General features: G+C 52.4%; 7 protein-coding genes across 7 annotated transcripts; 3 read left to right on the top strand and 4 right to left on the bottom strand.

Annotated features, from left to right (window-relative positions):
• Positions 1 to 1505: 1505 nt before the first annotated feature.
• Z519_02661 (uncharacterized protein) lies at positions 1506 to 3700 on the top strand (the record flags this gene model as incomplete). Its single annotated transcript, XM_016760417.1, has 7 exons — positions 1506 to 1643; positions 1701 to 1878; positions 1924 to 2261; positions 2316 to 2400; positions 2487 to 2525; positions 2576 to 2794; positions 2847 to 3700. 7 exons carry the CDS (start codon positions 1506 to 1508, stop codon positions 3698 to 3700), a joined length of 1851 nt encoding a protein of 616 aa, XP_016623938.1.
• A 1188-nt stretch (positions 3701 to 4888) lies between these two features.
• On the top strand, positions 4889 to 10186 carry Z519_02660 (uncharacterized protein; the record flags this gene model as incomplete). The annotated part of the gene is made up of 8 exons (XM_016760416.1): positions 4889 to 5135; positions 5195 to 5388; positions 5466 to 5645; positions 5698 to 6673; positions 6730 to 7539; positions 7609 to 7820; positions 7860 to 8259; positions 8313 to 10186. 8 exons carry the CDS (start codon positions 4889 to 4891, stop codon positions 10184 to 10186), a joined length of 4893 nt encoding a protein of 1630 aa, XP_016623937.1.
• Positions 10187 to 11056: 870 nt separating this feature from the next.
• Positions 11057 to 12716, bottom strand: Z519_02659 (uncharacterized protein; the record flags this gene model as incomplete). The annotated part of the gene is made up of 4 exons (XM_016760415.1): positions 11057 to 11214; positions 11328 to 12213; positions 12340 to 12585; positions 12642 to 12716. The coding sequence occupies 4 exons, from the start codon at positions 12714 to 12716 to the stop codon at positions 11057 to 11059; spliced, it is 1365 nt and encodes a 454-aa protein (XP_016623936.1).
• A 1127-nt stretch (positions 12717 to 13843) lies between these two features.
• Positions 13844 to 15754, bottom strand: Z519_02658 (uncharacterized protein; the record flags this gene model as incomplete). Its single annotated transcript, XM_016760414.1, has 1 exon — positions 13844 to 15754. One exon carries the CDS (start codon positions 15752 to 15754, stop codon positions 13844 to 13846), a length of 1911 nt encoding a protein of 636 aa, XP_016623935.1.
• A 3794-nt stretch (positions 15755 to 19548) lies between these two features.
• Positions 19549 to 19998, top strand: Z519_02657 (uncharacterized protein; the record flags this gene model as incomplete). Its single annotated transcript, XM_016760413.1, has 2 exons — positions 19549 to 19850; positions 19905 to 19998. The coding sequence occupies 2 exons, from the start codon at positions 19549 to 19551 to the stop codon at positions 19996 to 19998; spliced, it is 396 nt and encodes a 131-aa protein (XP_016623934.1).
• Positions 19999 to 22091: 2093 nt separating this feature from the next.
• Z519_02656 (uncharacterized protein) lies at positions 22092 to 23902 on the bottom strand (the record flags this gene model as incomplete). Its single annotated transcript, XM_016760412.1, has 3 exons — positions 22092 to 23184; positions 23235 to 23584; positions 23636 to 23902. The coding sequence occupies 3 exons, from the start codon at positions 23900 to 23902 to the stop codon at positions 22092 to 22094; spliced, it is 1710 nt and encodes a 569-aa protein (XP_016623933.1).
• A 634-nt stretch (positions 23903 to 24536) lies between these two features.
• On the bottom strand, positions 24537 to 25637 carry Z519_02655 (uncharacterized protein; the record flags this gene model as incomplete). Its single annotated transcript, XM_016760411.1, has 1 exon — positions 24537 to 25637. The coding sequence occupies one exon, from the start codon at positions 25635 to 25637 to the stop codon at positions 24537 to 24539; it is 1101 nt and encodes a 366-aa protein (XP_016623932.1).
• Between the last annotated feature and the right edge of the window lie 1233 nt (positions 25638 to 26870).

The raw sequence follows: 26870 nt of genomic DNA, 5'->3' as shown, positions 1-26870 counted from the left end.
AACTCTGCCATCCTCGTCCTGGCTCCCTCCCGGAACACAAGCCTTTGGAAAGAGATGGACTTCTGCTTGCAAGATTTCTGACAGCCGCCGCCAACTCTCGAGGCTTGGGATCGTGCCTCTGTCTACTCTCCCCAGTATTACGACGAACTACCCTCCACCCACCCACCCACTCACCCACATCCACACCCAACTCTCTCCTCTCCTCAGCCTCTGCTCCACGAACCTATGCCCAATTCTATCTCAATCCTCTCTGCCCCTCTCCTTGCTAATTGGCTGCTTGCATGGCGTCGTCCGATTGGCAATCGCATATACATCTTCGTCTGGACCACTCTGGGGAACTCGGTTTCCTCTTCCTCTCCCTAGACTCTTTCATTTGTACCCAGCCCGCCAGGCCCGCTCATCCGCTTAGCCCCTGCCGTTATCCACGCCTCGCAACCAGACGGTTGAGAAGCAAAAGCAAGCAAACAATCTCAATAGGCCCGATCGACTCGGGTTGCTGGACCGTCGCCCCTCTGTCTTGGTAGCCCCGTCCATCCAAGCCTACTTGCCTCAAGATATCGCTCCTTGAGAAATAGCTCAAAATCCTTCATTTGTTGGAGCCCCTTCCTTCATCTATCCTCCGCCCAGCACATATTGTTCAATTTTCAACATTTGTCCCCGGGAATTACAGCTACTTGATGGTTGTCTAGAGCCAGGAGCTCGTCCTCAACCATCTCGACTGGCCGGCCTCGTCTCTGTTTCGTCGCTTTTTGTGGTGGTTTCGTTGTCATTGCTATTGTGGTGTATACAGCGGGGCGACAGATACATTCGACCCTTATACGAACCAAAACCCCTTCGATCCACAGCTTTCCATTCGGGCTCAAGACGTACGGCACCCATTCCGCTTAGGCCATCATCCGGGACGATACCGACCAGGCAAGCGAAGAAAAGGTTAGTGATGATTCCATTTCTCCCTCCACGACTGGTCGTTCGCCCGCGATATCTGCGCTGATGCGCATGTCGTCCTCTTTGACGCTTCCGGATGTCGAGGAAATGACGATCCGCCGCTGTGAGCGGCTGGCGGTGGGGAAGACCCCAGAAGTTTTAGCTTGGAGATCCCCCATGGATGCAAGGCGACTGGGTTTGGCTCTAACTTAGCCGCACCGCAAACGCTTTGCCCGCCGAAGTCTAGCCGCCATCTTGGGTTGTCGGGAAGGGGGGCAACTAGCTACCCACCGCTTGCACTCTGTTGCTCCCACGCCTTCCCCTCTGCAAGCAAGCACACCGCTCCAAGATCATGCGATTAGGCTCTTGCTGCCCTCATCAGGCTGCAATCTAGTCTTGCAGGGAGCACGGAGTACATACACATGAGGTCCTAGTCCCCGGCTCGGATCACAGTCGCTAACAGTTATGCCCTTCCCCTTAGAGTTGACTTTGCTGAGACTGCTCCTCGGATGTCGAGCACTCTTTCTCCACTCTCCACAACTCAGGCATCGTGCAATGTGGATTGAACTTTCACATTGAACATGACAACTGAACTGAGCTTCAAATCCTCTCCTCAGTCTCCTTCCGAAGCCCTCTCCACTACACCTCAGGAGGATGCGAAAATAGTGGTCGCAGCAGTGTCCAGTCTGACCAAAGAAGCTAAGCAACAGTACCTAATAGTGAGCCATGCATCAGAAATCAACCGAAAGAACAATCCTAATTAACATCTCTTGCAGAATGAGATTAAAAAGCTGGTTGAAGATTGTGAGGATTTCATCGGCCTGGTTCCCGGTCCGCATGGTGTTCCTGAAGTTGTCGTTTCCCCGAATCTCAAGAAGGATAGGTGGGCGATCATCGGAGAATCTCATGGGACCTTCGCTCAATACCTGTCTATGCGCAGCCCCAGCGCTCCTGGTAAGTGATCGTCATCAAATCTGAATGCAGTATTGATTCCTGCAGGCCATTGTTGCGGCGCCAACCATCAGAGTGCGAAAACCTCAAAGCAAGAGCCCGCAATAGACCCAGGAACGCCAGGTGGCGCAATTACTTGGTCCGCGCAACGTCCTTTGAAGCGACACAGATCCAAAACCAACCTCTGCTCTCGGAATTCATCAAGATCCAGGTCTCAGCAGGGTGGTGGTGGTGGAACTAGGCTCTGGGAGACTCCCGCATCTCAAATCCGGGTGGACGACCATGCAAAGCTAGCCCAGTGGTATAAGGAGGCCTTTTTGATACTGCAGCAGGTGGCCTGTCGCCTGGTGGCCAAAGTCTGGATCAAAAGAATTCATCCTAAAAAGGTTAGATGCTTTACCCCCAAGACATGCGTCCACAAAAATAACTGAGGATTGAAGCAATCGACGCATCCTTACAATGGCCAAATGCCCCGTGGTGAACCTCCCGATCCGGATCGGACTAGGCCACCTTATTGGCCTGCTGGTACGGTACCCTTCTCTTCCTGGAAACATACCATGTTGTATGTGTGTGTATTATCCAGGGGTCTAATGTCTGTTGTTTTCTGCCAGACGTCATTCATCGAGAACCCGATCATATTGGCCGCGACGGTAAGCTTCGTGAATGGATCTAGAAGATTCTGTGCCCTGACAATGCACAGACAGGACCCGGCTCCTCGTCCATTTGATCACGAACACCCCCCAGCCAGTCATTACGAACCCTCTGTCGGATGGAGCGAACCGGCAATTTGTGAGGGCCCGAGACCTATTAGAATCTCTTCAGACTAAGAGAAGTGAGTTGCGGGAGGACCGTTGGGATATTATCCAACAGATTGTAAATGCAAGAGAGAAGCAAGAGCAGTACGAGGCCAATGAAATAGGTGAGCCCCCACGAGGCGTGTTGAGGTGTAACCGCACCACTGACATTGCCAGATGGTGATACGCTGATCTTTGTTTGTGATTACGGTGATATCACAAGTTCAAAACTGTCGGCGATCGACTCTGATGATGAAGGGCTTCGACGGGCCAGCTCTGCACTTGAGGCATCTAGCGACGGCTCTGGAGAAGCAGGTGAAGACCATGAACCAACGTCAGGCTCGTCCACACAAACATCTCCCACCGATCAGCTTGTCCCGGAGGGACGCATCATAATCAACAAACCCCGGAGCTCCGGCGCCAAGGAAACCAGTAGCCGTCGTTATGCGCCCCGTCGACCTCGACAGAGCTTCAATACGGGTCGAATGGTATCGGTGATTGCGCCACGGACAGGACAGGACTTTTCGCCTGGGGTGAAAATGGGCATGGAGAATGGGACGACGCATCCCGATGCCGTCATGGTACCACTAGTTGGAATCCACCAGGTACCAGCCAATGTGTTCGGTCGCAATCTCGACAATCATGCTGGGAGCAACGCCATGATGCATGCCGCTGTGCAGAGCGGTCATCTCACTGCAAACCTGCACACTTCAGCCTGGTCAGGAATGTTGCCAGACATGGGGCCTGATCCACCTCCTGAGATGTTTGGTATTCCCTCCAATATGGCGCCGCAACCGGCCGGCTTGAGACATGCGTATTTCGGTCAGGAGACGCTCGAAATGGCCAATGGTATCCAAAGCGGACTGCCTCCGACCGTGGTAAGCCCCATGCTTTACCAGGACTTTGGGGACAGCATCCGACGTTCTCTCCCGCTGCGAGTCGCGGACGCACAACAAAGCGTAATGATGCCAACAGCAGATATCAGCATGGAGATGATGGCTGATCGTTGCTACAAGCTCGATCATTGGTGATGTCCATGAAGGTCCAAGCTCCCGAATCTGGTTATCGAGTCGTATACTCTCAAAAGGCGCTGGAACGGCAGATGGCGAATAGCATTCTCGCCGCTCCTATCTCACGAACCCCAATTATGGCCTTCTCTGTCGAAGATACCCTTAACCACGGCCCTCGGCACATTGCCGCACGAATTTCCTTCGAGTCTTTTCACGTTTTATCTCCTGACGGTTGTCTTTGATTTTCGGTCCGCGTTTCTTATCCGGTTGCATTATTCGGCTGCATTTTCTGCATTGTTTTCCAACAGGGGGAATGAAGCATGGCAGCTATGGATTTGGAGCAGGGCACAGCAAAAGTTTGGGATGAGGTAATGGGACGGGTCGTCAAACGGCGCCTCGGCCATGCCAGGTGGGAAGACAGTGACCATTCATATCCGTCACAGCAGGATTGTCCAGGCGAACATGACAAGCGGTCTTTTTGTGGGCAGTGTTTGTATGGTTGGGTTTTCGGTTTGTTTCGGATGCGAATGTTTTGTGGATTTGATGTGCGTTGACTCTCATTTTGGTTGAGCCCATCGATGTGCGGCGTTGTCATAATGAAGGTGAGCATTTGCTTGGGACTGTCTCGGGTCAGTGTAGATGAGATACGAGTCAAGATATTGGGCATCTAACCATGTCAAATGAATGCATATAATACTTCTGGAGACTAAATGTGGTGTAGCTTGGGTGGCATGTAGGTCGTTGTCGATATTGAGTGTGGCAGGTGCCTGATCCGTCTGGGGCATGCAGCCAGGGTCGCTAGGGGCACCGGGGCACCTAAAGGGGCCTCGCTAGGCATCTATTGGAGGTGAATTCTGCGAACGAGGCGCCCGCAGAGGCCAGCCAATAGGCGGGGCTTCCCTTCAAAGGCGGCTTGGATTCCACTTCTTTGTGCTCTAGCTGGTTCGTGACATTCGCTTTTCTCTCCCACGCGACAGCGACAGCGACAGCGACAGCGACGACAACTAAAGCACCGGCTTTCTTGCGATTCCCATCACTCACGCCTTACGAATTTCTTGTCCCTATTCAAAACTCTCCATCGACCATTTTCCCCTCGACTCAGAGCCAGAGCCAGCTTAAGTCTGGTCCTCGCGTCCCTCCTCGATCTCTTCGATAGTCTCTCGTGTTGGCATGACACTCCTCCGATGTTGATCGATCATTCTTGCGCCCATGTCTGCGCCGGCGTCCATCCGCGGCCAACGCGGTGGCAGCTCGACCAGAGGTGGACGAGGGACTTCGTCTCAAGCGACCCGAGATCGCGGTAGCACTCGCGGATCCACCGCTTTGAGAGGACGAGGCAGAGGCGCAGGTGCGAATGCGCGTGCTTCGAGTCCCGGTAGTGAAGGGTTGCTGCAGCGACTACGTGCGGGAACTGTCAAAAGAGCAGAAGACAATGGATCATCTGGGCCGGGAAGAGGTGAGCGTGATAAAACCACTGGGCATGCGGTAAATGGAGGGAATGCTCACCTGCCCCAGGACGTGGTGCTGGTACTGGAAATGCGGCGACCTTTACGCCCGGTTCACGAGGACGTGGCCGCGGATTTGCGAAATTGTCGAAGACATTCAACACTCCCAGCTCTCAAACGCCAACGCCCAGCCCTCGAGCAGCTTCTCCAGCACCCGCCACGCATCGAGACTTTATGAACTTGGCCTACGACAAATTCCAAGCGGTGCGTCACTACCTGGTCCATGTATTGCTGACCATGACCACGTCTATAGGTGTCTGACATACGAGATCTTCATATAGCTAAAACAAAGTCGGGAAGAGGAAAGAGCGAAGGCGATTCGTGACGGGTTCCTCGCCGATCCGGAGAAGAAGACCAGCCTGGATAAAGCCATCACCCCTGTCGGAACCTGCACGGAGATGTGCCCAGAGTTCGAAAGAGTGGAACGCATCGTTCAGAACATGGTTGACAAGGCAGAGAAGGTGAATATTTTGTTTGTTCATTGGCGGGTCACTGAGCTGAAGGTCTGGGTAGGTACGCAACGAAGAAACCGGCAAGGACATGCCCGCAGAAGATCGCATGGTCAAACGATTCCGTCGCTCTGCTGCTGGATACGACGAACAGCTCCCTTCAGATATCCGAACCCCCGCGACTCTAAAACGGACTCTGGACTACCTCGTCGACAAGGTAATTGGTGGTGGTGAACGATTGGCAACTGTCCACAAGTTTGTCTGGGATCGCACGCGAGGAATCCGCAACGACTTCTCAATCCAACAAGTCACCAATGTCCAGGACGTTAAGCTTGCTGTCGACTGTTTCGAACGCATAGCTAGATTCCATATCCTGTCATTGCACCAGCTGTCAAACCCGGACAATCTCCAAGAGGGAGAGAACTTTGACACCTACCAAGAGAGAGAACAGCTCAATAATACCCTCTTATCTCTCGTCTACTATTACGACGACCATCGAGGGCGCATCGACTTCCCCAATGAAGGAGAGTTTCGCGCTTATCTCGTGATTTTTGAAATCCAGGCCCCTGAAAGACCGGACTTGGAAGACCGCATGCAATCATGGCCCAGGAGTCTCCTCAGAGACAAGAAAGTTCAGACGGCACTTAGGCTGTACAGAGCTGCAGGTAACTCCCTTCTCGGCCAAGGGCCTCTTCAGCCATGGGAGCCCTTTGCGATTGCCCAAGGCAAAACAGGAAGCTTTTGGAATATCTTGGCCTCAGATTCGGTGCCCTACATCATGGCATGCCTCGCTGAGATATATTTTGCCGAGGTCCGTTTTGCGACTCTGGATGCGTTGTGGCGATCGTGCAAGAAAGGCCCTCTGGCTCAACAAGCAAAGTCTAGAGATTGGACACTGGGCGAAGTGACAAACTTTCTTGGATTCGACTCCGACGACGAGACCAAAGACTTCTGCGCCGCTTTCGATCTCTACTTCGCCACAGACGATAGTGGTGAGGAGTATCTGGATGCTACAGCGAACAGTGCCCAGTCCCTCGATCGTGCGTTCTCCCATCTTCCAACCATCCCTCATCGTCAAGTACTGATGTCTGTGTAGCGTCCTCGATACCGCGACGCCAGGTTTTTTCGCACCATTACGTGGAAATGAAGCGCTACCACCGAGCACTGAACGCCGTCATCAACGGGGCGACCGTCGCCGAAGCCATTCGTCAGGGCTGGGTTGAGCCTGACGATGAAGACACACGCCCTGTAGATGATATCAGGGAAGATGACCAGAACATATTCGTTCCGGAGACGAAACCGACATCCACCTCTGTGGCGCCCTCGCTCCCTGGACCTCAGCTCAATCCACAAGCTGCCCCTTTTGCACCAAAGTTCGGACAAAGCACTGCCTCGCTGAGCTTGACCAGGCCAACGGTGCCTGCTGGATTTAACTCTTCTCGTTCCCTCAACGCTGCTGCTTCTGTCAAGTCAAAAGAGGAGTCTCCATTTGGCAAGCCTTTGCAAACTGGTGGCTTCGGGTCCTTGGACGTGTCCAAATCGATCGATTCGACTGGAACCTTTGCAAAGTCGACTCTCCCTCCACAGCAGCAAGCTTCGACTTTCGGCTTTGGTGGATTCCCAGCATCAGCAACACCATCTACCTCAACTTTCGGACAGCCTGCGCCAGCACGGAAAGAAAGCAAACCCTCCAGCTTTAGCGGATTCACCCCCAAGGCTCAGGAAGCACCTTCTACTTCTCTAGGTCGCGAACTTTCCGGACCTGCAGCTACTGGATTCAGCTTCGGCAAACAGCCTTTTGCGCCTTCGACATCTACGACCTCGTCCGCGACTCCTTTTCCGCCCATCTCCGGCCAACCGCCTCCGCCACAACCTACATTTCCTCCTGCGCCGCAAGCGAGTCAAGGTAACGAGGATCCACTTTGTCTTGTCTTGCCAGACTCTAGGTCGTTGCTAATTCTTTGTTTCTGAATAGCAACAGCCCTAACCACAGCTCCAACGGCGACAGCCTTTCAAGAGGCACCCCTTGTGCAACCATATCCTGCTTCTCCAGCTCCGGTGCAGATGGCTGACGGCAACACTACACCATCGTTTCTTACAACGACCCAAAAACCTACGACTCAACCAGAGCCCGCCGAGGCGCCATCAGACTTGGAGCAGCATCCGCCATCCACCACATTTCCAGCAGTCTCTTCCATAGAACCGACTCCAGGCCCCTTCTTCAAGTCGACTACAACTCGCTCTTTCCAATCGAAATCAACGTCAACCGCTGAAACCCTTCCAAAGTCTGCTTTGGAAAAGTTCAATTTCACTACCGCGACATCATCCATCACGGCCCGTGGGAACCAGCACCCAAGCCAGCAAGTCAAAGAAACATTACTCAAGCCAAGCTCAGCCATTATACAGCCTCCCCAGCGTAGCACAACTCCTCCATATTCTCCTCGTCAGCCTCCGGCCAAACCAGTCTTCAGCCAAGCAGACCGAAACAAGCTTGCAGAACAGGTTGCCAGGATTGCACTGACGCAACAGAGGGGGCTGCTTAACAGCTACCTTGAATTCACCCTGCGTGACCTTGTGACAACCGCCTTCAATCAATATCGACTGGAAGCACGCGATGCAGCCATCGGTAAGGAAGTATGTTCTTTGTCTAGGGACACGTTTGCTGACCATGTTCTGCAGCATCTGTTCGTGAACGTATCCTTGCGCGAAAGTTTGGATATCTCTGGCGAACGCGCGCTTGGACTAGAAGCCTGAATCGACGGGCAAAAGCCAGACGCCAGCTCTTTGCAGAAACAATCAGAGCCGAACAAGCAAGAAAGCAAAGAACGGAGGAGGAGCTGGAGGAGATCCTAAGGGCAACTCAGGAAACGAAACGTCTTCAAAAAGAGGTCCAAGAGGCTGGTAAGGCGGGAAAATCCTCGTCTGCCGGACAAAACACCACCGAAGTCGCCAAAGTTGCTGGACGAAAGCGCAAAAGCTTCTCTGGTGCGCATATTAGAGCGAACGGGACACCCCTGACTCCTGAACACAAGAGGTCCAAAACGATGAGTATTTCCCCAGAACCTTCGACTTCTACAACGAGTCAGAGACAGGAGGTCTCTGGCTTCAGTGCATCCACCTCGAGGCCGCGTCAACACGTCTCCATCTTTTCGCGCACTTCAACACTCGGTCAATCAGCATCTGAGAAACTCGACACCACACGTACAGATTATTTTAGGCTCAAGGCTATGGGCGTCGACCCTGAGACGCCGATCATTCCTGATACTAAGCAATCGCTGGCAATTCGACGACAAAAAGAAGCAGAAGAGAGACAAGCAAGTCTGAAAAGAGCAAACCGCCGCATCAGAACTTCTCTCGCGTCTGAGCAAAGCTCCCCAGCACCAATGCCACCGCCTTCGATTTCTGATTCTCGGCCGCTGGATGCCAAACCATTGGCGAAGATTCCTGCTCCTCTAGTCGAAGATGACTTCCTCAAACAGATCAGACAAGCGCGTGAAGCAATGGAAGAACAGATCGAATGGTTCAAACTGCAATCTGTGTCACTGGAAAAGGAGATCGAGCAAGAAGAAGAGTTCCGAAGAAGTCAAAGCGGTCGTGATCACGGGAGTCCTAGCTCGGCAAGCGGCATGCTACGAGTCAACGGTTATGAGTACCGCCCTGGGGAGAACAAGCTAGGGTCAACTCTGTCGCGCACCGAGAGACGCATCCGAGAGACTGGTGCCCACGGATTTGCCACGAAACCTCTGTGGTCGGGCTCGCAATATGTGCCTGTTGCGATGTCAAAGAGAAGTGCACGGAATTACAACAATGGGTCCAACATTTCGAGCCCAGGGAGAAAACGAACACATGATGACGCAGAGCTCGTGTCTAACGTAAAACTAACGACGCGGAATTCTAGTGCTCTGCCCGCTTCCAAACGCCCTCGAGCTGCACCATCCAAGATCACAGACCCAAAGATCAGACGTCCGAAGCCCAAACATATCGCCAGTGCTCAAGGCAGCAATTCTTTCAACTTGCTTCAGTCACCGCCGCCTAACGACCAAGGCGTATCAGGTGACGATATCGAAGGGGACGACCATGATCCGGACGAGTTGTACGATGAAGAGGAGGGTCCATCTGGACACGCTCCTTCTGGACTCGCTTCTTCGCAATATGCGCTCAATGGCGCGTACGCAGACGATGAAGCTGAAGAGGAGTTGGAGGAAGATGCAGAAGAAAACGAATACCATTTCGGAGGAAGATTTGAAGACGAAGAGCGCGAAGACGACGACGATGACGAAGAAGCAGAAGAAGAAGAAGAGGAGGAGGAGGAGGAGGAGGAGGAACAAGAACAAGAACAAGAACAAGAAGCAGAAAGAGAGGAGATGGGCAACAATAACGACGGTGCAGACGACGAAGACACAGAATATAGTTACCCAACCTATCTCCAAGCGCGCCAGGACGAGTTTGACGACGCTGAGACACCCATGACGAATCCACAGCTCAGCCGCGCCGCCAGTAGTGCCCCTGGCGGCAGCGTAGACGACGCGCTGGTCCTGAGCGATAGTGACTGACGGATTGAGTTGAGTTGGATCCGAATCATTCTTGACACAGAACATTCAAGAGCGAGAACGATCTATCAATCGATCAATCGACGTGTGTCCGCGGACCATAACTACCTAACTACCATTTTCGCGACCCAACTCTGCATATCCAGGGTGGTTGGTTGGTTGGTCGGTGTTCGAAGACAATCCGAGGAAGGGGATATCAGGTCACAAATGCAGCATGGTGCATTCACTAAGTACCACCAAGCGGAAGGCAGAACTTGTCAACAGCATCCGCAACAAGACCAAATACCCTGCCCATGTATGTAGGGAGTCAGATAGTCAGATTGACAATGAGGAGCTGGTTTGGTTTGCATCTTGGGGGGAATATCCGCCGAGGAAGGACGCCGATTGATGTTCTATCCTCCGCTAGCTTTACTACTAACTGTGTAACTATCAGTATGATATAAAACAGCTTATTATACGACCCTTGCATTCTCTCTGTTCTTCTTCCTCCTACGAGTATGTACCGAGTCTCGGCCAAGCAGGAACTAGTCGATACGTTTCCTTTTTTTCCCCTCTCTTCGTTCTTTCGTTCACAAAGTGTGAAGACCAAAATGCCCCCTAGACTCATTGTCGCATCCTGCCTGCCTGCCTTCCTCCTTGCCCCTTTACCACTTGCTCGCAGTCAAATCATATCTCATCTCGTCCGCATACGCGGAGCATTTTCTTTTTTGTTTTTCCTTTGGTTTACCCTGTTGTTTTTCGCCGTCGAGCGTATATGTATAGAGATGGACAGATAGACATGTACGGCTCGCTAGGCCACTCGCCTACTTCCTTACTCACTCAGCGCACCAAAACAGAAAGCAAAACGAAAAGACAATTGGTCGTTTCATTCGTTCATAGCTTCGCCTTGAATTTAGCGGCACCCAGTTCATTGCGGTCTAGACCCATTGATCGGAAGATCTCCTCGGTCTTGGCCTGTTGCCGCGCGATGCGGGCTCGGATCTCGTCTTTGCGCGTCTTGTTCTCACGGCGGCCGAGTTGACTCAGGTGAGCTAGGAGGGCAGGAGTGTTAGTGTAAACGAGCAGAGCGACACGAAGCGAGGGGTTGGACAAAAGAATACGAGGGGAAGGAGGCGATTGAGCACGGAAGACGAAAGAAACTTACCCTCATCTGGTCCGTCTGCAATCCTCAACGTCCTCAAGTGAGCCCACATGTGAGCCAGCGGCGTGTCCTGGCAAACACCCATGGCGCCATGCACCTGGATTGCCCGATCAATGACCTCAAGCGCCACCTGTGGCACCTTGACCTTTGCCTCGGCGATCTCCTTCAGTGCGAACTTGGCGTCCTTTTGATCGATCTTGACGGCAGCGTTCAGCACGACCAGTCTCGAGGCGTCAATCTCGATCCTTGCTTTGGCGACCCACTCCAACAGCACGCCGTGCTCGGAGAGCTGTTTTCCGAAGGGGATCTTCCTCTCATCGTTGAGCCGGTTGATTAGCCACTCGAGGGCCTTTTCGGCGGCGCCCACGGCTCTCATGGCGTGGTGGATTCGTCCCGGTCCCAGGCGGCCTTGCATGATCTCGTTGCCTCTGCCCTCACCCAGAATGAGCGCGTCAAGGGGCACCTTCACGTTGTCGAATGTGATATGACCATGGCCGTGAGGGGCGTCATCGTACCCAAACACCGACAGCATACGGTGAACTTTGATTCCCGGGGTGTCGGATGGCACCAGCAGCATGCTCTGTTGTCGGTACTTGTCTGGATTGTAGGGGTCGGATTTGCCCATGACAATGAAGATCTTGCAGCGATCATCACCAGCGCCCGAGGACCACCACTTGGATCCGTTGAGGAGATAATGGTCACCCCTGCGCTCAATGCGGAGCTTGATGTTGCTGCCGTCCGAGGAGGCAATATCTGGTTCTGTCATGAGAAACCCAGAGCGGATCTCGCCTGCGAGGAGAGGCTTGAGCCATCTCTCCTTCTGGGCTGGGGAGCCATAGCGGGCGATGACTTCCATGTTCCCTGTATCGGGGGCAGCGCAGTTGCATGCCTAATTGAAGAACCCAACTCGTCAACAGGGAGGATCTCGACGAAGCCCCAAGGAGCAGAAAGCGAAACAGCAACAGGCCGTCGCGGAAAGTGTTTCCTTTACGGGGAGACAGGGAGAAAAACATACCTCGCTGGCTGTAATACTCTTGCCCAACTGCTCCGCCATAAGCCCATACTCGACATTGGTGAACTGGGGTCCGTCCTTGAAATGGTTCTTTGGCAGAAACATGTTCCAGATACCCAAGGCACGGGCTTTCTTCTTCAGGTCATCCATTATGGAGGGATGGCCATGCCAGCGGGCGTCACCCGTGCCGATTTGTGAGGAGTAGACGACGTCGGCGGGGATACATTCTTCATCGACGAATTTCTCGACCTGGGGAGTGATTAGAGGGTGCTTGACGGGGACCAGGATAGGGCAAGAGAAGATACCAAGTCCAACAGCTTCTTCGCCCGCTCCGACACAAAGGGCAGGGCAAGGGGCGGGATGTTCTCTGAGGCGGGCATCTTGAAGGTTTGGTGTCCTCGGTATGGGGTAAACGAAGCAGGAGGAATGACAGACGGTGAGGATCGAGGATGGCGGGAGGTAAGCGGCGGTCAAAGTGTAGTAGATGCTATTCCTAAACCCTCGGCTACTGAGAGGATTGAGAAGAGAGAGAGAGAAAATGCTCAATGGGCTGGCAATGTGGACGGCGCAGTTACTTGTAGCTTGGTTGTTCGGCTGTTGGGTCCGATCTGGGGGAATTGGAGTTGGAGACTACGGCTGGTGATGCCCTTGTGCCTCGGCCATGGCCTCCCAATGCATCCACAAGCCGAATGGCGAATGCCTGCCAACTACCTATACGGAACAAATACTCCGTCCCGGCGGCACCACGGCTGATTTCCACATCTGGATGCCCATGCTGGGGTAATAGCCGACTCAAGCGAGGTGCTTGTAGGAAGTGGAAAAGGGTTGAGAGGGTTGAAATTCTCCATTCTGGAAGACTCGGTCGACGCCAGTCTAGGATCGAAGTATCAGTCTAGCTACTTCTCTCGCTCGACAAGCACTCAGCTCCAGCTCCAGCTCTTTCATCCCACCGCCATCAAGCCAACAAAGAAGAAAGTCCCGCGTCAGGAGAATTGATGCAATTCAAAGAGCACGCACGCCATTCTCAACACCTCAAAGAGCCTTCTTCAAACCTGAAGAGTGAACCGTTTCTCCTTTCCCCCAACGACAACAACAACCACCACCGCCACAAAGCTTTTCGTCCCATATCCTATAATGCTGCTGTCCTTGTCGGATTTCGTCTTGTGAATCTCCACGGTAAAATAAACACTCAAAAACATACTCGTAGCCGCCGCGTTCCCCAATGCCATTGTCCGGGTATTTTGGTTTTCTGGTTGCTGTTGGTACACTCCATGACACCTCGTCGATAAACAAGCCCATGTTTGCAAAGTCATCAGTGTCAAGGTTCCAATCAAGACAAAAGCGAGGGTGGTGGGAGTATTTTTTTTTCCTTTTTCTCAAACGCGCGTCAATGTGGTCTTCACCTGACCATCCAAACAAAAACACAAGATTCTTCCCCGCTGGGTTCGTAACTCGCCCCGGTTCACACAAAGTTCGAATAAGCTGACAAGAAGTGATGCTCAAAGAATTACAAATGGAAGTTGTGCCAACCTCCAACCCACTCTAGTTCATCCTCGTCTGTCGAGGATGAATCCGTCACCCGCTGTTGCCGCCAATCTTGATCCAGGTACGCCGGACGCGCCTTGGGCCGGCTGTCACGGCGATGCCAGGGATGGGGATGTGGATGGGGACGGGGATTGGGATCATGTCCAAATCCGTTCGTAGGCTTCTTGCGTGATCCCATAGTCATAGATCGTTTCTTGAAAGTCCACGTCTGTGTCTCCGACTCAGCCTGGTAGTTCCGTCTCTTGTCGCCCAATGCTGCCCACTTGTCCACAGCAATCGTCTGTTTGGGCGAATGCCGAGGTGCTCGTGCGCGCCACGCAAATGGATCGTTCTCATTCACCCCGTGGCTCGTCTTGGTCGGCGACAAAGGTTTCGGCGTGCGGCTGCGACGTGCATTACTTGAGGACCGACTCTTGGACTCGGTGAGTACACCGGGAGGTACCGGGAGACGCTTTTGACTATCCTGACTCCAGCTTCGAGCGTTCTGCTCACGTCGCAACTTCAGCTCGGCCTCACGTTCCGACTCTTCCTCATCTTCCTCGAACATATCACTCCAACTCTTGGCCACCGTGTCGTCTTTCTTCTTTCCAAAGATTGTAGACATGGTAGGAATGGGTCGAGAGGCGCGGGATGGTAACGAGTTGGGGATGGGGACTGGGTCTGGCTGCGGTGGGTTGCGGGCAGCAGAACGCCTAAGGGTTAAGGACTTGAAGGAACCATATGCTGAGTCAAATATAGATGTCAGGGAAGGCGTAGTCCCATGGCCAGAGCTATACCAGGACTCCCCGAGCTTGAGGCTCTTGTCCGACTCGAAAAGGTCCTCCTCGTACAAGTCGGGGATAGAGTCCAATTGTTGCTTTGGTAAAGGACTAGCATGCAATGCCTTGGCCCAAGGGAACGAATCTCCATCCATCTGAGGACTTTGAATAGACGGGGTCCGCAGAGGCTCGCGATTGGCACTGGCCCGAACAACATTACGTTCCTCGGAACAGAAAAAGTCGTCAAAGGACTCGTCCTCGGTGGTGAAGGCAATGGCACGGAGAACGGCTTGTTTTACAGCTCCTAAGTCCCGTTTCGCAGGGTCCAAAGCCATGGCCACAGACAGGATCTCAAAAGTATCCTGCGACATGCTGGGGAAGATGTCGAACAGAGACTGCCGGTCTCGACGATAGTCGGCAAAGAGGACATCCGATTCCGTTGGCGTAACAAAGGGGTTTCTAGCAAAAAGAACATTGAGCAGGCAGATGCCGATGGACCATATATCTGCCTTTGCTGGCGAGTAACCCGTGCCGGCAGGATCGTATTGCTCCGGGGCCATGTATCGGTCGCTTCCGACGCAAGACTCGTAAGACCAAAGGCTCTTGGTGGCCAGGCCGAAGTCCCCAAGTTTCACAGATCCATCGTGAGTCAGGAAGATGTTCTCGGGCTTGATGTCCCGGTGATAGAGGCCGTTGGCATGCATGTGCTGCACAGCACTGATCAACTGGAGCATGAAACGTCGGACGTTCTCGGTCTCAGCGGGTCCTCGATTGAGGCGGATCGCTTCGTACAGGTCGCCCTGAGAACAGTATTCGAGAACCAGGTAGGTGTGAGCGTCGGTCTCAAAGTGGTGAACCAGGTTCACCAGATGATCGTGGTGCTTCAGAATTGCGTGGCACGCGAGCTCTTCTGTGCCTTCGTCCGTGGTTGGTGCCTGTGTGGACTTGTTTGCAACAGAAGGCTTAGTCAAACACTTGATGGCCACATTTTGCCCAGTCAGAGTGTCCTGGGCCAGGAAGACCATGCCAAAAGACCCATGATTGAGGGGAGCAATGGTTCTGAAGCGACCATCCAAGAGCTGATCCTTGTGGAACTCATCTTTCATGCATTCCATTGTTGTGGTGATGTCAGACACGGTGCGAGCCGATATATCTCTGGTGCTTCGAGCAGCAATCTATCCTTTTTGGAATGTAGCGACAAGAACTTTTGTTGACTGAACAGAGACGAGCAATATGATCCAGGACGGCTTTGTACAAAAGTATAGACAGGAATGGGATTGGAATGCAGGCGCAGTGTGAGAGTGGATACACTCAGGAGACAACGTCGAGTATAGGAACTGGAATCCGGATACCAAGCATAGATCCGCCTTGTAGCTTCAATTCTTCAACCTCCCCACTTATCATATGTAGAAAACGCCTAGTTGAGAAGGACACCGCGGAACTCCTTGTCGTTCGTGTAAAGGTCAGAGGCTCATAGACGGTGGTATAGGTCGTAACGTAAAACAAAAGGAAAAGCTGATCGCTGACGCAGAGCCTGTCGGGCCCGTTGTGCAGTCGAACGAGCAGAGGCGTAAAGAGCGTCTGTTTATTGTGTCATGGTCGAAGGGATGGTGGGACTGGTTCCGGCAGAAAAGCCAAAGAATGCGAGTGAAAAACTCGACGAGGAGAAACTGAGGATAGTCGAAGAAATAGTAGAGATTCGTAAGGGAGAGGTAGAGAGGTGAATTAGGTGGAGCTGTTCCGAGGCGGTTGAGGGTGTACTTGTAGCTGTGTCACAACTTGTCGAGCTCAAGGTGCTTTTCGACAGGCAGCCACAGGGTGTTTTGCCGCGGAAGACGCTGATGACTTGTCGAGAAGGAGAATGAACTCGGGATGGTGCAATCTTGACTCTCAAAGCAAAGAGGTCGTCTCCCTTTGTCTGAAGTTTATTGTGGTGTGGACTGAGCGTGACTTTGACTTGACTTTGACCCAGTTGACACTCGCAACAATGATTCACCAACTAGGCCGATTCCGAAAGGCAGGCGAGACTCGCCAGATTCGACGCTTCAAATAGCCCTTGTAATATCCCAGGCAGATCGAGTAACAGCTCAATGGTATAACAGGATTATAGGTACAGTTGTGATGGAGGTTCGAGCTTCAATGCCGGGCGTGGTGGGGAGTAGAGGTTCAGCGGGGTGCAAGGTCGCTGGGCGACAGCGAGGAATGCCGGGGCGCAGAAAGAACGTCGTCGAGACGAGAGAGAGGGAAAGAGAGACACGGCCAGGTGTTGAGTTGTGGGTGACAGGGAAAGAAGAACGAACACTCGTGAGGGCTTTTGATTTCACATTGCAGGGCGGTCGAATCCGGGTCGAGTACGAGGTAGTAGGGGACGAAGGTAAACAGTGAGACGGAAGAAGGTGGTTATGAAGCAGAAGGTGGTCGAGTTGGCGGTGACGGGTGGCTCTCTTACAGCTTGGCCTGCGCTGGTCCCTCTGTCCCTGGGAATGGCGATGGTTCAATCCTGGGGCCAGCCGAACAGTGGGCACACCACTCTCATGGAGCGCCCTCACTGCCTAACTTTGAAAGGCGGGCGAGGGCTACAGGCTACGGGCTACGCTGTGCAATGGTACGGGCGACGGCAAAAACTTGCTGGCGCTGCTGCTTGCCCCAACAAATGACGCTGGGAACCACCCACTGGGCGAGCGAAGTCCATGGAACCGGCCGGTAACTGCAGGGCCAGCCAGCAACGAATCACGCCCAGCTGGGTGGAGAGACTTGGTTTGTGCCTGCGCCCGCGATGGAGCCCGCCGGTTGGAAGGCAGCTGCAGCTACTAGACCACTTTGGCTCTGGCAGCCTGTGTTTGAGCAGTACCTCGCAATTTCCTGGTAGCGCGTGACCCATTTTTCTTCTGGCCCTCGCAGCCCTCGCTATTGTCCTCGTGCTCATCTCTACGCAGGAGGGGCTTTGACGGCTTTGGCTCTGACGAGCAAATGCCGCCACCCACCACTCTTTTTTTGTCTCACACCTCCAAGCCCTCCAGACCCAGCGGTGGTTGCAGGACCCAGACCCTTCATGGCTTGCTCACAGCGAGATCAGGTGCAGGCCAGACAAACCCTCCTTTTTAAACCACCCTCCATACCCGCTTTCGGCTCTTCGCTTTGTCTCCCTCCAACCAATAGTCACGCCACAGCCATCATGAGCCTTGTCGAAAAATGACGCCGCCGCCCGGCAGCGAACACGCAACCACCACGGTGGATGATGACCACAAGGCCACAGGGAAAAGAAGAGGACACTTTGCAAAGAACAATTACCCATTTACGACCTTCGGGCCCAGAGGGAGCACGAGGTCCCGAAGGCTTCCATCCCCTTTCATGAAATGCACTTTTCCTCTCATAACTTTCTCTGGTGACCCTGTTCTGGATTGCCATATCCGGTACCACACTGCTCCCGAGGCCCGTGGGCATCTCCTTTGTGATAGGGTGGTCCGACAACACCCTCACGCAACTCATTCCAAACCGTCCCTCCGATTTTCAGGAGCCCTGCATTGAGTTCAATTGCTGACCAGGTTGAGAACAGCTTATAATTGGCCTGGAGGTTGAAAGGGAAGAGGAGGAAAATCTCTCATTTGGTCCTGATGGTTGTTGCTCGATGCCGTTCTGGCTGAGTCAACCTTACGAGTCCCCCCCGGCATATCCCATCCAAAGTCAACTGGGGCTTTGGATAGTGGCACGGCAAAGTCCTCCAGGGAAGCTTACCCCGCAAAGCCTGAACTCCTGGGTGTACGAATTTGTCGCCGGTCCTTAACCACGATTTCTGAGACAAAGACAACGAAAACGTATTCCGCGACTCGTCACCACAGTGCATGTAATCGTGCTGCGTGATTCTTTTCATCGTACTCCCTACAGAGGAGAACTGATCAAGAGGCGCTCCGTACATACTTGTTACAAACTCGGCAGCCAGGCTCGGCGAGCTGAGGTCATGTGATGGAAACGGTTCGCATCGCAACGGGCAGCCCCAAGAAGGATTCAGGGCAAGGAGGTTCCTCTCGACGATCCAACTGTGCTTCGATCAAGTTCCAAGGATTTCTACCAACTACAAACACAAGTGTCGAGTGCTCTGACCAGCATTCCTGTCCTGGAATAGGAGCTGTCAAAAACCTGTCAAAGCCGGTGGCATGTTTATCTGATCGGCATTCTTGCTCCAAGCGACATTAGGCTTACGAAACATAGATCCAATGGTGTATCAGCAAAAACAGGGGATGACCACGTGAAATGATAAGCAACGATTGGCAGCTGCTGGGTCAGACGTTCATCTCGGATAATCCCAGGCCACCGAAGCACTGACACTCGAGGTTTCGGCCATGACATTGAGACGAGGTGTTGATGTTTCAGCCAGATATCTTGCTGCTGTTCAAGGCATCCATAAGGGCCAGGGGCCCAGTCCTCCAAAAAAGCAGCGAGCATCCATCAAATGCAGTGTCAACCGACCGTGCTGTAAATTACACACGCCAGCATGTCGTCGTATCTTGATCAGTGACCAACAAAAGACAGATCAAACTGCTATTCGATGTTGACCATTTTGCCAAAAAGTCGGTGAAAAAGCAGTGCAATTTCAATCTTCTTCAATGGGCTCTTTCAGTGGCAGTCTGGAGCTGTTACCGTGCTTGTCTTCGGGCAGTCTAATGCAGCCAGCGGGCACTTGGGATGCAGAAGCCTGCATAAGCTCAGCAAGAGGGTTTCTCCATCCTCCCTCCGCTTCGATTTTGGGCTGGGCGTCTGCCGATGAAAGGCTCCAGGCCATTTAGATGCTGGCGCCTCGGAAAAAGGGCCAAGTCATCCACAGTTGATTGGCACCAGCGGAGAATTGATGTCGCCACCCACTTGTAAAGGGCCACGAACATCCAGTCATTGACCGCGCTACAAGAATGCCATGGCTGATGCCAATGGCGTTGTGGTAGTCGTCGCCCTGCAACTCGACCCAACCGCCAAACCTTTGAAGCTTCCATCATTGGTCTGTCGAACTATTGATCGCTCTGCATTGGCCAGCGTCGGGCCGAAGCAACGCTGGCAGTTCTGGAGACTGGAGCCCCTCCCCGACGGCATCACTCCACCAGGCGTCGATCTCGACTCGAAGCCTTTGGCTGCCATCTTCACGTTGAAATCAGATCCACAGAGTACAGCGTCTGCTCTAACAGCCATCATTACTGCCGTGGCATCCCAAGAAGCATTCGGGTACACAAGACGGAGTACTTCGTACGGAGTAAGGATTGACACGTTTTGGAGCAGGGCGCCCCCATTTTGCTGGAATGAGCAGCATCTCGAATTCTCCGGCTCTTTGACGCCCACCATACTCCAGGTTGCGACAGGCCTGGACGTTTGAACCCTCTTGCCTGGTACGTACTTGTTGTCCGAACAAGATTCCTCCAATGCAAATGTTTGGCTCTACGGGGTACATACATCATGATTGCTACGTAAGTGCAGCTCAAAGTTGGATAGCACGACAAACGAGTTAGCAGTTTTGCTACGCTCCTTGGCAACCACAACGATTCCACGTCGTCAATGCTCCCACACCTTCCGCCTAGCCTTCGTGCCACCGCATTGCATTGACCATCGCTATGTGCAGAAGGCCCAACCTAGAAGCAATTCCACTCAGATCTTTCTCCGGTAGGTTTTCGAGATCTTCAAAACCCTTAGTCCAAAATTCGGGGGATTTAGTCTGGTGAGGCTCTAAGCGAACCCACCCGGCGGCTGTTCCCACACACCATCCGCATTGCAACGCATTCTTTCCACGGATGGCGGTATATACACCGCCATGTTGCAATTTCTTCCACTTTCAAGATTCGCTGGTACTCTTCCTTTGTCCCTGTCCAAAATCTGAAGGGGTTGCGTTGGTGCTGCAGGCTGCATGAACGATACTAAGGTGGCTGGAAGACGCAGATCTCGATTGCCTTTGCCTGCGAGTTGCTACGCTTATTGGAGGATCGCACTGACCGCAATCGCACATTCGAAAATTCAACAAAAAAAAATTTCTTTTTCTTCTTTTCGACATAGTCAGCACATGCCGCGACGTGACGAGGGTGTGTTGATCTTTTACTTGTTTGGTCCATGATGTTTCCCCTGCTCCGTCTTCAAGTTCGCATTGTGCCCGAAGACGGATTTCTCAGAGGACGGACCTTCGAGTCGGTAAGCGCTTTTTCCGGTGAGAGATACCAGGAGTGTCACTCATCTCCATTCATGGGATGCGAGCCCATGTGGCTCTTGTGCTCCCTGCTTGATTCTGTCTTCATGTTGCATAGGAGGAATTCCGGAAGCCCTCTACCGTCCACAGATGTGGTCAATGAGAAGAGTTAGGTACGAGCTGATCAAATGCAAGGAAAACAATTTGACTACATCTCACTTTCTTTCGCCTTGCCTGTTCAATCGTCCTCTCGATTATAGTCTGGCTAGGGGAAGAACTTCACCTTTTTCAAGTGCTCACTATTCCTCAAGATGGAGCAAGAACAGCTCGCATCCCGACGTTCTCAGACATGCTTACTAGACCGGCTGCGATCCCAGTCTTCTCCCATGGACACAGCCAATGAAGAGCCCACCGCCGCGCCCAGCTAGAAAATGACCGCAACGTGAGTGAGACGAGGAGCGTTCGACCCCCCAAACTCCCTCTCGCCCTCCGTCTACTCTCGCTCTTGAAACCAGTTCATCCTGTCTTCAGGAGTCGCCCTGAGACTGTCTCTGGAATACCTGTTGGCCATCGTGTTGGCAATTGCTCGACGTCCAGTGGGACAAGCATGATGAAAGCGCGGAGGACATACACTGTCGCGCTCTCTGCCTTTCGGATAACGATGGGGACCCTGATGGACTTGCGATGGTGTGATTGGTAGAAAGCAATGCCATCCTTGTTAATATTTACAACTTTTCCGAGCAAGGCTGATCGTTTCCGTCATCTTTTTCTACTGGTCCTCACGTTTATGATCACACGTGATTAAATGCTATACGTACTCTTTCGCCCGAGATCTTGCATCCAATCTATCTACTACGGCTGGATTTCTTTCTATACAAAGACCCATCCATTCCAATGGCCGTCTTTTCTGTGCCGGAGTGAAAATACCGTACAAGGCGGAAAACCCCCCATTATTTCCCGCCAAAGCATACTTGGATCTAGCGTCTTGGAAGAGTAGAATACCGTCCGCGAGCGAGAGGAGAAGTCGACAGACTGGCGTGGTTGGCTTTATACAGTACAAAATGTTGAAGTGAAGACGGTTGTGGTGATCGTCCTGTTGTCTTCATGTCCTCAAGAAAGAGGCGCGCAGGTCGCTAGTCTCGGTATGGCGTGGCCGGCAACATGGAACGGCTGTGCTTATGCCTGAATTGTCGGGGATAAAAAGGTGTGTCCTTGAGAGTTCCACAGTGCTGCACGGCTGATCGCAACGATTCCCAAGAGTCTTTCTGACAAGCTCTCCTCTGGATAACTAGCGTTCACAGAGCCCCTCCCAAGGCCTCAACAAGCCAAAGGGCTAGCCGTACTTTCAGACCTACCCTTCGATCAATCCTCGCGAGGTCATCCTGCGTCACAACCGTTGCATCCTTCTGCAAATTCTCCGTCTCTTCTTTCAGCCGTATCTTAAGTCCTTCGTCGCTGGTGAGAATCATTGCTCCAATCTCTAAGTCGAGACTGTAACTCCTTTTCGTGTAGTTGCTGCTCCCCACTACCGTGATGCTCGGACCGGGTTCTTGGACGGCTTGCCCTTTGGCATCTAACTGAGGTGGAAGAGTCACCCACAGCCCCTTGGCGTGGTACGTCATTCCGCCGGGCTCACCAACTGTGCCTTTTCTCCACTCCTTCAGTTGGATCACGTCTTTTTTCCCAGCGTTGTACACGGTACGTAGGAAACGTCGGGATAGGAGGGTATATGCTGCTGGCAGCATACCGCTCACGCCACGGCTGCCATAAAATCCATTAGCCCACGGCGATGCGGTAATCACGGTGCACGCCTTTTCGAAAGCTTTTGTGCCCGGTGTTAGTACCGGCGCGCCTTCGGGGGCGGCTGCTATGAGGAGTTTGCAGATGTCTGGGTCGATATTGAAGTATCCGGCAGTGAATATCCACGTTGATTTGTGCAGTCGTTCGTCTTCGGCGAGGTTTGTCAATAATTTAGTAATTGCAGGCTTCTCAGTCGAAGTGTATTGTGCAAATTCATAGTCGAGGACGGCCATATTCTTCGGCGCACCCAGGAGGACGTCGAATTGGACCAGCGGATAGACGAAGGTCTTTTGGTGCGTGAATTCGACTGGAAACATCTTTTGTCTAGCTTTCTTGTGGATTAATGGTTCCAGGATTTCTTTAGCGTACGCCTTGAATCTTTTCGTGTGCCATAACGGGTCCGGGTACCCTCGCTCATGGGGGCTAAGTAACTCGAAGCCGCCGAGACGCTCCTCGGAGGGGATGAGTTGGTAAGACAGGTCGCAGACTGCTTCGTGAACGGCCCCGTAGAAATCAGTGAGCTCTTTAGAAGAGAAAATGTGGTACCGGTCAAGACGGTTGGTGAAGTAGTCATTGGACAAATTGGCGCTGGCAGGGTTAGAACGTTGCCTGGAAACTGTACTGAAGAGCAGTCATACCCCGAGAGCATTATCTCGTCATCAAAGCCATAGAGCTTCATGTGTTGCAAGCCCCATCCTTCGTTTATCCGCTTGGGCATGTACTTTTTCTTCCATCCGTTCAAATTTGGGGTGTGGAACATGGAGATCCTGACCCGATCGCCAAATTGGACGATCAACGGGGCGATGAGGGTGGCACACGACGGATCAGGATCCTCACGAGTGCCTCGAAGTGCATCGGTGAGGATTGACACCTCGAGGTTCGGATTCTTCTCCAGGGCTTCCCTGAGAGTCTCGATGAGCTCATGCTCGGTTTTCCCAATGTATAATGTAGACAGGTATATCCGTCTTTTTGCTCCTTTTATTTTGGCCTGCAGCACACCTTAGCTGGCCGCTTTCCCACAGGCGCATTGTGTGTCTACCTTCAGGGTATCGTAGAAAGCGGTTGGAGAATCGAGTATCTGAATGTTGTCCGGATCTATCTCGAATCTGGGTGCCACATGATCGAGCTGTGTGGCAACCCCCGCAAGAGGGTGTGTCGTCGGAGCTGGGCCATTGCTGAATGCCGATGATGAAGACGAGGAAAAGCGTCTGGAGAGGAATTTGGTTGCAGGGGTGCGATGAACGCAAGCTCTTCTCGTGGGCGCGCAGCTTCGAAGGACCTGCAATCCAACGTTCCTGGAGAACATGTCCGTCCGAAGGAGATGAGAGCACACAACTGGTCACCTTTCGCACATCTGATACCTCTCCATCCGGTCCATCCCAAGGAATCAAAGAATCACCTTGACTAGTCAGGCTGGTTTCTCAACGCGCGAGCCGCATATGCTCCGTATTTTTTTAATAGAATTTCCACCGATGTCATAGCTTGGCAGATCACGTGAATCGTTACCAGTCCGCGCCGCTTTTATAACTGCCGTGCCACTCACCTTTCCTCGCAGGTGCGACTTCTTGATCAGCTGGGCGCATTTACTGGGTAGCGTTCGGGATGTGAAAGCTTAGTTGCTGCCCATTTAGGACCAACACTAGCCATTCTGGGACGAATGTGCGGGGTGCGTCTTCCAAATCTGATCACAGAGACATGTCAATCTCCCCAAGTTCATGAATATGCTTGCGGAAGTGCCCTTTGTCACAGGCGTGAAGATAGGGATCTCAATTTATCCTCCTGATTTTGCAAGGTAAAGCTAAAGGAACGGTGTTGTCCAAGTAACACAAGTTGGACTCGGGCTTGACTCCTCTCAAAGTAGAATTCATGGGAATGAATAAAGACACCATATTCGCTACAGCATCACCCAAAATTACCTGACGATTCAGCAATAGGTCTTCCTACCAAGGGCAACTAGACATCACGATATTGTTGGCGTTGTAGGTATTGTCGTGCTCAGCAAACATGTGCAAAATCTGTAGCCGAAGCTCTAGGTTTTCGGGAAGTCCAAATAATAGCACAAACGCTCGAGCGTCTGTTATCTCAACTTCCCCCAACTCACCAAGAGAGGCAAGGTCATGTAAAGCGGGGATGTCACCCCGTGGCCGCACCTTAACGCAGGGTAAACCGTCTTCCGGATATTTGTCGTAGAACATTGCCCGTGGTATTTCTGTGTAACCACCAAATCGTCTGTCCTGAATACAAATACGCCCAATAACCCTGTAGTGTCCGAGGGACTTTCTGACAACAAGCCAAGAATTTCCAATGATTCTGAGAAGAACGTCGATGTTAGCGTCCAGTTTCAACAAAGAGTGAGATCTGTTCCACGCCGCCAGATCGTTTACTGCATCGACAAGCGGGTGACTTTGGTGGGATAGGGGATCCTCTCTAGGCTCCGGAACATTTAACTTTCCTCGGAAAACTATCTGTGGTAGGAAAAGCCTCCTTCGCGGTCGTTCGTTTTCAGTCTGTCGTAGCTCTTTGTTGGAAGTGCCATCTTCCAAGTCTAGCAACTCAACCAGGATCCGGCTGACGAGTCCAAACTGACGGAGCCGCTCTTTTGTGTTTCCAGCGACGAGATTCTCTTCCAACATTTCGAGGATACTGAAGCTGAGTGTGTTAAGCATCAGTTCTAATGCGGTGCTCCCATAGTCCACCGGGAACTCGGATGCAATCTGAGAGAGTCCGACCAAGGCAAAAACCCGGTCATGTAAGAGTTCACATTCTCGTCGACGAAAGAAGGTCAGTGCAAAGGTCAGACTTTGGCGCGGCAGAAATTTCGAAAGGTTTAAGAACGCGTAGCCAGGGAGGTTTGGATTTGGGTTCCGACGATTGAAGAACTCGCAGTCAGAGAGTTCATTGCAAGAAGCCGATCCTTGAGCAGTTACGAGATCCTCCAGCACCTTCCAAGACATGTCGTGGGATCCTGAGAGAAGTCGTTTGTCCCGGGCCAGCACTGCTTCTTGAACCGTCCAAGCACGTTCAAAGTATTTCGCGGACATGAGATCTGCTATAGCTTCCCGTGCCTTCCTCCCATCCGGTGGAAGGCTATAACGCAAAAAACTTCTGAGCCAAGGAATGTGTTCGCCTTCCTTTGGGCCAAGCCAGATCAGGACCAATCGAGCCGATTGATAAACCCTTCTCATGAGGCCTACTTGATGATTGCGTTCCTGTTCATTTTTTTGATCGATGCAAATAGCGTCTATCCATAATAAGCTCTCCTCCTGCAGCCACTCCTTCTGCCGCAGTCTGACGAAGTGCTTCAAGAACTCAAGCAAGTTCCTTGCGACGGGAAATGGCTTTCCATTCAGAAGTATGTGGCCAGCTGGTTCGGGGTCTCCCCATACATATGACAGCGCCACATAAGGCGGTGGACTTATACCATCCAAAGTGACATGCTGTATGGAGCATGAGATCAACCCTTTTTGATTGGGACAGGAGGATCTGTCTCCCTGAGGCGAGTTTGCATATGCATGGTCTTGACGGCTCGGTCCGTGGATTTTCAGTACCCGAATTTGACGAGTTTTCAGGTTCAGGCGCTTATGTTCAAACCACTGCATGATTTTGAAAAAGAACTCAAAGTTCCGTCTAGAGTGGACTGCGGCCTTCAAGGCAGCGGCAGGAAACTGTATAAGGCAGACATAGGGGCCCAATCTGGCATTGAGGATGGAGAGCTAACCGAAGAATTAAATAAAGGACAAGCAACGTGAAGGGGGCCGCAGCAAGTTGAAGAGTTGAAGAATTAGTGCCTTGGTACTGCAAGGGCGCCTCCTACCGCCTAACGATCATTTGTTAACATAATGGGTAGGTGAGAGGCACTATTGCATTCCGAGAACGAATGGATGGTCGGTCATATCCCCGGATGGGAATGTTGTGGAACGAAGCAGAGAGACTCTTCAAAAGTCCTCCGGGCACTTTGGTCCTCGTTGTCTTGGCTACTGCATGGACAAATGTTGGCATAGTACTTGAGGAAGCCTATCGCATGTTTTGTACACCATTTGCAAGGCTCTAGCCGTTCTCTTAGACGTGCCCCTTGACAATGGTAACCTTTCTTTTTGCAGCCTCATCAGTTCACTCTTTGGCAAGACGTATACCGCGACTCCGAACACATGGCTTTCCGCTGCCAGAAACCGTCCATTGCCGTGCAAGTTTCGTTGGCTTATCTTCACTCTTCTTTATCCTATGATGATGCATCCACACGCTGATGAGTCCTGGCAAGCCGCAGCTATCAGAGT

The sequence above is a fragment of the Cladophialophora bantiana genome (genome assembly GCF_000835475.1).
Source record: "Cladophialophora bantiana CBS 173.52 unplaced genomic scaffold supercont1.3, whole genome shotgun sequence".
NCBI lineage: Eukaryota > Fungi > Ascomycota > Eurotiomycetes > Chaetothyriales > Herpotrichiellaceae > Cladophialophora > Cladophialophora bantiana.
Note: the sequence above shows the minus strand (reverse complement) of the source record. Positions and strands in the feature narration are given on the sequence as shown.